General features: G+C 36.0%; 1 protein-coding gene across 1 annotated transcript; it reads left to right on the top strand.

The window, feature by feature from the left end:
* Positions 1–630: 630 nt before the first annotated feature.
* LOC118270052 (tektin-B1) lies at positions 631–10,107 on the top strand. The gene is made up of 7 exons (XM_035585499.2): positions 631–862; positions 2,610–2,734; positions 3,404–3,620; positions 4,715–4,929; positions 6,679–6,901; positions 9,269–9,492; positions 9,851–10,107. The coding sequence occupies exons 1-7, from the start codon at positions 782–784 to the stop codon at positions 10,041–10,043; spliced, it is 1,278 nt and encodes a 425-aa protein (XP_035441392.1). The 5' UTR covers positions 631–781; the 3' UTR covers positions 10,044–10,107.
* The last annotated feature ends 808 nt before the right edge of the window (positions 10,108–10,915 follow it).

The raw sequence follows: 10,915 nt of genomic DNA, 5'->3' as shown, positions 1-10,915 counted from the left end.
TTGGTTACAGACATATTCATATTGTTATGAGTTTATGAGTGATACACTAGTGCTACGCCTGTGGCTTTACCCGCCTTACAACACAAATAACAATGGTGTTTATTTGTATGGGAAATGTCAGTCAAATTCGCTCAAGTGTTTAATATGATGAGACATGTTTGGATAAATAGGGAGTCTCATAGTTTATTATGGTATTGATGGATGAAGGAAATATCACTATTCAAAGATAAACTTTCCCCTTATTTCGCAGAACTTTGTACCTAATTTAAGTATCTTGCTCGAAACCTGAGACCTTGCTCAGCAATTTTACCTACAACTGTACAACTAGCTACATACTTTTTTTTTGAAGGGGGAAAATCATCCAATCACTTCTCCCGCCTTGAGCGAGGCGAGAAGGAGTGTCAGACTCTTACTGACTAAAAAATACCCCTTTCCTACTCCTGCTTTTCGAGCCGGAGCCCCGATAAACCCACTAGGTAGTCCGCAGCTCACCTAGCTACATACTTACGATTAAAATAACACGATGTTTTATATTGGCATTAATTCCTCCTTACAGTAAACTATTTTAATATTTCGTTACTGGCCGCAAATAAAATATGACTTGTTATTTTAAAATTCGAATACGTACGATATTTATTTTGACGCAGCCATATTTTGTGGAGTGCTGATGTGAAATTGACAGAACTGTTTTTATTTATTTTTTAATAATTCTCAAACTTTAGTAGTGTTTTAATATTATTCCATCTGAATGATTTAATTTTAACAAGTAAACTGAATAAAAATGCAGTCGGTAGTGACGTTTGAGAAGCCATTGCCGCATCTTAGTTTGGCCGACTGGGATGCGAGGCTTTACGGTCTACAGGTACGAACAATTATTTATCATCAATCTAAAAATACAGCTATATCGTTTTACCTACTAATTAGACAAAGGTTAATCTACTCTCCGACGACTGGCACGTGCGAGCATTGTCGTAGATACATAATTATGTAGACAAAACAATGTTTGTAACTATAGACCACTTACGAGGTTAGGATCACTTAAATTATAGTTATTGTAATATAATATCTATTAGTCTATGATTATAGTTGAAATTAATTTGAATGTGTTCGGTTAAATAGATACTTACCCAGAAATAAATAAAATCAAAATGTTGTTAATCCTGTACATTTTCCAGCAGCATTACACACGAACGCAAAACGTTGCTATAAAAACTTGGCTAGGCGCTACATATTTGTTTTAGCTGTGTCATGGCCGTCGGACCATGCTTTTTACCAGGAAATGAGTGCGAGGGTTGGCCGTTGATGAACGATTGCTTGTCCATGTCATCCTTAGTTCCACAATTTCCCTCTGTCAAAGTTTCGGTCGAAGCTACATGGTTGTGAAGGCTTTGTATGATGAGGCACGCAGGCTACACATTTATTATTGCCATCGTTAGTTTACGGTCAATGTTTGAGGAAGGTTTTTGTACTAAGAATGTGTTGTTTAGTTTTCTATGAGTAGTGTTTTATTCTTGGTTTAGTTTCTTTATTGAAAGTCTTTTGCACTTAGGTGACTCTGACTTGCTTAGTGATTTTGTTAGGAAGAGGGATTAATAAGCCCTCATAATGCGTAGAAATTGAGGGATAACATTATAGAGACGTTAACATGATGAGCATGCATGAAAAGACTGATGACTGTTGATGAAGTGAGAGAGCCTCTCTCTGAGAGGTATGTAAGATTCGTAGCAATTGGCGGCCCATGGTCTCTACCACCATTAGAAACAAACGTAAGCTTATGTACGTATGCATGTAAAATTAAAGGTAACATAAATATTTAAAACACTGAAAATTCGGTAAGTACTTTATTTAAAGATCACTACTGGTGTAATTTTCAAATTCGCACTAAATTTAAGGCTTACGTTAATTACATTATTCGACTGAATTGTCACAAAGAAAACTAATTCTATTCAGCAACAACTTGTATTTAAAATAGAACATTAGTTTGATATATTCCATTCAAACTAGTACGTAGAAATCTATTGAAAAATACTGTTTGTTTAATTATGTAATTCTGTTTTCTAATTTAATTTAAGTAATGTTTTAGTTTCATGTTTATAGAAATGAATCCTTTAAACCAAGCCACGCTTGCCCAATGTGAGTTGGCGATTTCAAACTTATAATTAGAAATTATAAGCTCAGGTTTCCTCACGATGTGTTTCGTTTGTCAGTACTGTCTAAATATTCTTAAAAAGTACATATAACTCGAAAAAACTCACATTAGTACTTACCATTGGTGGGTTTCGAACCCGCATTCTCATGCATGATACGGGAGCGTCTTAAACCTCCGGGCCACCACGACGACACAAACATTTCAATGTCTTAAAAGTACAATTTATATACCAGACATCTTCAAAGGTCTATAATACATACATATACCCTTTTTTTTTGAGGGGGAAAATCATCCAATGACTTCTCCCACCTTGGGCGAAGCGAAAGGGAGTGTCAGACTCTTACTGACTAAAAACCACCCCGTTCCTTCTCCTGCTTTTCGAGCCGGAGCCCCGATAAACCCGCTAGGTAGTCCACAGCTCCGGACATACATATACCTTAAATCAATTTTAAAACACCAGGTTCTAGCCGATACCAGGCGGGCGGACGCATTCGAGCTGCGACATGGCGCAGCGCAGCTTCGCAACGAGACCCGCATCAAGACCGAATGGGACAGCTATCACAACAATAATAGACTCCGAGCCAGGTGAGCGTAATTGAATGTCTATATATCCGTATTGTCTGTGTGTGGCAACCTTTGAAGTATTTTGATTGAAGACCCGCGGTTTACTTTAGGTGTGTGGTAAGTATTGTGTGTTTAAGAGATTTTAGGGGATTTTCCATCAGAGATGTGTTATGTAGCTATGCTATGAAGATTTAATAGCTAAGCTGTAAAACTATGTGACCGTTTTCACCGATACTAAGCTATGTAGCTGTCCGAGTAAGATGTGCTATGAAGATGCGCCGCTGCAAAGTAGCTGAGCAAGGAAGATTCACAGCTCGAGTATGCGATGTATCGATAGTATCCCTACTATCGATACATCGCAATCATAATACATACATAGCCATCCATAGCACGCATCCATAGCACGCATATTTCCATATAAAAAACATTGCTTAGTTGAGTCCGTTTCCACCAGTGCTAAGCTATGTGTACCAATGAATATGATTGGTGGAAGCCAAACGCACCCACAGCCACGTACATAGCACATCTGTGTTGGAAAAGCACGCAAAGATGGCTTCTGAATGTCGTAAAAGTGATTCTGATTTTATGTTATTGTCATATTTATGTTATTTACTTGGAATTTATTTTCGGACTTAACCCATTTGTTCCTCAAATCGTTTCGGCTTATAATATTCCTGATTTATTTCACAGAGTATACGAAATAGAACAATGGAAGTCCACTCTCCAAGAACTGTTAGACCTCATAGACAGAGAGATGAGCAGTCTGAAAGAAGAGAAGGCGTCTACTGAGCGGGAGTTGGAGCAACTCAATCTCCCTTTACTTGTGTGCTCTGAATGTCTGTCTAACCGAGATGGGAGACGAAGTACGGAACTTACTTATGATCTTGCTGATACTGAGTTGAAAAAGGTAAGAGTTGTAACGTCACACCCTCTATCCCCGAAGGGGTAGGCAGAGGTGCACCTGCACATTACGACACGTAATGCCACTGCACAATGTACACCCACTTTTCACCATTTGTGTTATAAGTCTCATGTAATAGGGGGTGAGCCTATTGTAATTACCGGGCACAATTCCAGAATCCGTGGTAGTACTGAGAAAATTTTTGAAGAACCTAAAAGTTGTTGAGATCGAGGTGTTAATGTGTGGGTATGCCTTTTACTAGTACATAATGAAGATGGCATCACTTATACTTACTTTTTCTAAAAGAACGGCAGGCAAAGTAGAACCTGTAATCTATTTGGGCAGTATTTTTTGTGCTTTTTAAACCGTTTTACTTATACATGCATATTCATGTGTGTTTACTTTCCTTCCAACAATAAACAAACCCTTTCCTATGTTCCTATAAAGCCTATTTCTCGACTAAAAAGTCAAACAACTTCACTCTGTCAACAAAAGAGTACCGGTACCCTAATTGCTGTTTACCAAGGGTTAAATACAATAGGTAACTATTTGCTGATTTTCTAGTCCACTTGTCACCCCAATTAGCTCACAGCTGTGTGCTAGGCTTAACTAGTTAGAATACATACTGTCCAACTGGACACACAGGATTTTAGCTGACATTGTCATGTTATAATTACGTATTACTGCATTGTGGTTAGGTAATTGGCTGCGGCGTAAAAGTGCAATGTTTATACGTGCGATACTTTCATAGGATAATTCTTGATGGCCCATTTGATGACTTGATTTGGCTTATGAAACAAGTACAAACAGGAGATGCCATACTGTAATTGTGCACTGTGACAAAAACTGCCTGCCCAATGATAAGGAATCGCTAGAAAAATCTGTGCTTCCCGTAAAGTGTCACGCATTATGTTAAAGGGAAATCCAGTTATATGACATCTGTTTGTATTTGCTTCACGTTATGACTTGATGATAATTATTATTCCGGGTGTTTGCAATTTGTTAGTTTATATTTAGTTACTTTATGTTTAATCCTAAATAGTGTAATGCGATGTCTATCAAAAAGGAAAGCTTTTTTTAATAAATAATTATTCTTTCAGGAACTCTGTGTTACGGAAAGCAACAAGAAAATGTTGATAGATAGATGTCAGTCCGCTTGGGAAAAAATCAACAAGTTGGAAGTCGTGAAATTCAAGCTCCAATTAGATTTGAACGATAAGAATGAAGCTCTGCAGATTGATAAGGATATGCTTAATTTGGACAAGGATTGTGCCAATATCACGTACAAGACTGACTCTTTGAAGACTCCGAAAAGGTAATTTGTTTTTAGTATTGTTTCTCGTTGTTTTTAATGTTTTAAAACCTTGTAAGAATATGGTAGATGACTAATTTTTATTTTAATGCCCGTCTTGTAGCCTGTTTTTAAATATTAGACACGTATTCTTTTTTTACGGAAACAAATACTTTCGAAGATGTACCGATTTGAAATGTCGCGTGACGTCACTTCTCTTCATTTTTGTAGGGTTTACATTGGTAGTAATATTATAACCGTTGTATCGGGACACTGTTGCAAAAGAATAACAAATATTAAAAAAATCAAGTCTACTAGAAATATGTCGTATTTGGCAACCCAAACAACTACAACGAACACAAATTCCTCTCATATAACATCTTAAACAACATAGTTTTCTTAAAAAAACATAACTACTAACGACAAACTAAAACTAAATTACAAGACATCGTCGAGTATCTGCCCACGAGGCAAAAACTTTAAACTTGGTACTTCTAAACAATTAAATTTGTTCAAAGTTATGATACCTCCCTGTACCGTGTTGCACCTGGGCCCCCGTTAAAAGGTTCCCACGATGTTCTACTTCTCATTAATAAGACATGATATGAGCAGTTTCTTGGGCCTGCTTACTTGTAAGGTGTTTTAGAAAAATACAAGAGCGCTTTTCTTGATAGTGAAAATATGGAAAAGTTTATAAATTATAGAATTGTAAGTCTCGGAAGCGTGATTGTGATTCATGTGGTTTTAAAATAAGTATACTCAATTTAAGCCAGTCCCTAGCAATTGTTTGTAGAACAAAATGGTTCTTAAAGTATAGTTTAAGTAATCATTAAATGTCTCTAATTGCGCTGATAACATGTATTGTAATTGTAGTTTTAAGTTTAAAAACATATTTATCGGTATATGTTATTATAATGAAACTTTTACTACAGCTTTGAAAAGTAGGTGTTGTACCTTTGTAAATTAATTCTGGAAATAGGTAAAAAAAAATTTCTAAAGTAGGTAAGTCTACATTGATAAGGATTCACAATACTTATTAAGTTTCTTACTTCCAAAATTATTTTAGCTCAAACGGAATTTCAATAATAAAATGTCTTGACGAATTCCAATAAAGATAGGCACTCGTAGTATTTGACAATTAGGACCAGATGAAAGGAAGCATTCCAAATCTATTGATAATGCCGGTAATTGGAGCAGATTAATTGCCGTAATGGACCGTAATCAACACCTCTTACCGCAATTATTTATTTAATAGCGCTTTGCCTGATTTTCTTCAATTGAAGGTAGAATTCCTGTTTTATCTTTCTCTAGAGAATTTGTGGGCAATACGGATTTGTTTCTCAATTGTTGATCTGTTGTAAATTTATTGGCGGGTTTAGCTGGCAATTTGTATCAATGGAAAAATAGATTTCGAATATTAGACGAACATACTACATACTAGTCTATTACGATTTAGAAGGTTATAATAATTCTCTGAAAAAGTAGATGTATAGAGAAGCACTTAGAAAAATGTAACGTCCACTTTACAAGTTGAATTATGAACAGACGAACTTACGGATGTACAAGCACAACATCATACCAAATCATTAACTCTTTTTCGTACATTCAGTCAATCAAGACTAGATAAATATAAAAGACTAACGCCCGAATACTCAAATGTTACTCAAACATACTGATATCTCATCGTACCCCTGACACATAATCGTTTCAAGACCTTACCTCATAAAAACTCTTTAAACAATTATGTATTCACAAAACTTCTTCAAATCACAGAATGATTACCAACCAGCAATGGCAGGACAAATGCGAAGCAACGAAACAGATGGCGATACTTGAGCTTCAAGACACCCTGCGTCTTCGCGAGTCTTTGTTCGTCGCCCGTGGTCGAGCCAGGAACGCTTTGAGAGCGCAAACTGACGTCACCAACTATATGCTGCGGCGACGCATCTATGATACGCAGAGAGCCAGGAATGAATTGGATTGGCAGAAGATGAAGGTATGTTATGCTGCGTAAGAGGTACATTCTATTTGCAAGCGCAGTGTAGAACGTCCACCTATAAGGTAGACAGACGACCTGATTAAGGTCGAAGTACAAATACAAATGTGCAGAAACTTGTGTATCTAATTTTTAAATAATCAGTACGGTCTGTTTACTTCTCTCGCGTTAAAAGTGTTGAGATTAACGTTGCTGTGCCTTCTTAGGTCTTTTATTGACTAAAATCCACCCTGTTCCTACTCATACTCTTCGAGCTGGACCCTCGGTAACCCGCTAGGTAGTCTTGTAGCTCTGTCTGCAACTTTGTAGCTCAATAATAGTTTTATTTCGGGGTCAGTCGTTTTCAATATGGAGATAAGTAAATGGAAATTGTTAACAATAATTCGAGAAACGAATGGATTTCATACAGCCTACATTTTCATACATGATTGAAGAGCCATTACTCAATACTCCATATAAATCCCTATATGAGCAAAATGTGAAATCAACAGATAGCCTAAATCTATGCTCAACAAAGGTAGCAATTAGCCTTTGAGTAGTAACAAACCACGAAAATCCTCTACATAGAATAATTAGCACGATTCCGAGAATCTATCATTTGAAAGCTGCTACGATTATTAAAATCATTAATGATTAAATTCGAAAGGTAGCGTTGTATTCGCCATTTTGTGTAGTTTTGCAAACATTTTGAACGATTCTACGATATGATAACTGCCTCATTGGTCGAGCAGACGCAGGTTTGACTGCCGGGCAAGGGGTCTCGGGTTCGATTCCCGGGTTGGGCAAAGAATTACTGGGCTTTTTTCGGTTTTTTCGAAAATTTCTCAGTAGTAATTATGCCCCATATATGGCAATAGGCTCATCCTCTATTACATAGGACTAATAATACATGGTAAAAAGTGTGTGTACAGTGGCATTACGCTCCGTAATGTGCAAGTGCATTTATGCTTATGCTTATGATAAAAGGCGTGACATAGTGTGATAATTAATGATGTTTAGCGTTTATAAATTTTGCAACCCAAAATCCAAAAATATGTCAAATTAGAAAAAAAGGATATCGTAAGAACATAACTTTGTCATGTAAGTGCCATTGAGACAGACAGACATCTATTTCAGGCACCTAATTTACTAACAATTACCGATAAAGACACCACAACGGACAAACAAACTTTATTCATATACAGTTAGGGTAGAACAACAGAAAATAAGTAAAAGTTTCTCAATCACGTTACGTGTGACATTACGGCCATTCGGTTAATAAGACAAGAAGAAAGAAATTTCTTAGGTGTGGTGATTCTAGAAATAGAATAATGAATATAACGGGTGTCCCAACAAGAACGCAAGATTTAAATTTGGCGGCATTCGAAGTGTCATTGTTTGACATTTGAACACGTGTTATTGTTTGGTAGTATAAGGTACGAGGTTAGTAAAAATGGAGCGCTACACGATTGAAAATGAGGCAGGTCAAGCGCAAACAGTCAATCATGGTGTTCGGTATAATAAAATTATAACCAGTTTTTTCGTACCTCGAATTGAAAAAATGAATTTGGAGGGCATGTGGTTTCAACAAGATAGCGCCACATGTCACACAACCAGAGAAACAATTCAATTGCTGCATCAGTCATGTCCCGGTCGTGTTATTTCACGTTTTGGAGACCAGTATTGGCCGCCTAGATCATGTAATTTATCACCATTAGACTTTTTTCTTTGGGGTTTCTTAAAGTCGATTGTTTATGCGAATAAGACGACGACGACTCAAGCCTTAAAAAAGGAAATTGGACGCTGTATTAATGAAATACCGCAGCATTTATGCAAAACGGTCATTGAAAATTTTATTAAAAGATCGCGTATGTGCCAGCAAAGCCGCGGCGGCCATCTGCCCGATGTATTGTTCCATAGATAACCTCATCCTCTCTACTTTACGATATAATAAAACTTTCACTTTTTTTTCTAAATATCTGCGTTTTATTTAAAATTTAAATCTTGCGTTCTTGTTGGGACACCCTTTAGATCTGTACCTAAATGAAATGAGACCAAAAATCAAATTAGTTAAATTTAAGTATTCGCCTATTTGAGAGGGAGAAGACTCTGTTAGATAGGGAGTGTCAGACTATTACTGACTAAAAACCGTTCCTACTCCTGCTTTTCGAACCGGAGCTCCGGTAATCCGCTAAGCAGTCCGCAGCTCTATTATTATTATCCTTGAAATTACAACGTCCAACAAAAAACTTTATAAATGGAATATAACCCGAATCAGTCCCTCTGTTTCATTTTCGAGGAGCATACCATTCAAATGATACGCATTTGGAAATAGGGACATCTTTATTAAATAAATCTAACATTTCATATAATAATATTTGTCTACAGATGGAAGAAAATATGGACAAGCTCGCGACTGAACTAAAAGTAATGGGAGAACAGTTTGCTGACAAAGTTAACGCTTTGAAAGTAGCAGAGACGCGTTTGGAGACTCGAGGTTACCGTCCAGGTATTGAACTTGCTGCCGATGAAGCTGACATAGGGTTGAAGGACGAAGTCAGATCTTTAAGGGAGACAATTCGTCAATTGCAAGAAAAATTGGATTGTGCTAAGTAAGTATAGCGTAACGTTTTCCTTAGTTTCCAAATGAATACAAAGTAGATTGGTAGACCTAGAAAGTCGAAAAGCAAAGATATGCTTAGTACCTATTGCCAAAAGAATTTGATTAAGAATCGAATTTGCTCGACATATCATCAGCTTGTAAGTGGCCACTGCTGACCAAAGGTCTTTTCTCTCATTTGTCTGATAGTAAGTTCAAAATTGTTGCTTACTTCTCGCAGTCAGTATAACTACAGTCTACATTACTAAGTAATGAAGATCTACTTTACAAATCCCGATTTGTTTTTGGGGTAAATTTTATATTTGACATGTAGCTTAACATATTTCTAACTATCCATTTTATTTCACCAGGGCTACATACAATGCTCTAGAAGCGGCTTCCATCAAAATAGGAATTGATTTGAATGACAAGAATCAATCTTTGGAGACGGACACTCGAGCTCTGGAGATGAGAGCGGCTTTAGAACCAAAACGAGCAACGGGTCTTAGTAAGAATTTGATTCTTGCAAGCATGGCTGATGAAGTGCCGAAGATGGAAGGATAAAAGTCTTAAAAAATATATAAAAAACAATATACAAAATTAGAAAGATTAATAAAAAATTTAGAGCTTAATGTTACCTCATACGCTTATGTCACGTCAGCTAATAGCGAACTATGTATAATTGTACTTAAAATGTAATAAAATCAAATAACACGTTTCTAATTTTTATATCATCTTGAAACCTTTCAATTAGGAGTTATAATTATGTAGATAAAATGACTATACAGTATTATGGTACCATCGAGCTGATTTGATGATGGAATTGGAAGGTATACATCAAGTTTAGGTATGCCCATTTCTACTTTTATCATCATAATTATTAAAAGCGTGTGTTTTAAGTTATTTTTAACTTAAACACACACAACATAAAATGTATTTTGGCTTGAACTGAATAAATTCACCGTGTTTGATTAATAACCGATGTTTATTATTACGAAATAATTGTTCAATTTAATTTAAACTTTCCGAAAATCTATCTCGTCCATATTTGTTCGGCTTAAGGTTTAACCTGAAATTAATATAATAATGTTAAAATTATTTGTTTTCTATCTATTTGCCTTGTAAACTGTTTGTATATTCCCATTTAGTATTTACTGATATTATTACGATACGAATTTACTGTTGAATTTAATTTAATATGTAATTTTATGGTTACGATTTAACTTTAGATAACTTTTCGGTTGATAATTCAGAATAAAGATTTTAAAGCTATTTTTGGTATTGTTATTGTCTTATGAAACCCTTTATTAAGATTGAGAGATGTGCTATGCTACGTTGCTGTGGATGCATTTAGATTCCACCAATCATATTCATTAGTAAACATAGCACATAGCTTAGCACTGGTGGAAACTGATTCAGCTAAGCTATGTTTTTAT

This window comes from Spodoptera frugiperda, chromosome 30, assembly GCF_023101765.2.
Source record: "Spodoptera frugiperda isolate SF20-4 chromosome 30, AGI-APGP_CSIRO_Sfru_2.0, whole genome shotgun sequence".
Classification (NCBI taxonomy): Eukaryota; Metazoa; Arthropoda; class Insecta; order Lepidoptera; family Noctuidae; genus Spodoptera; species Spodoptera frugiperda.
This window is presented reverse-complemented; position numbering and strand designations above follow the sequence as displayed.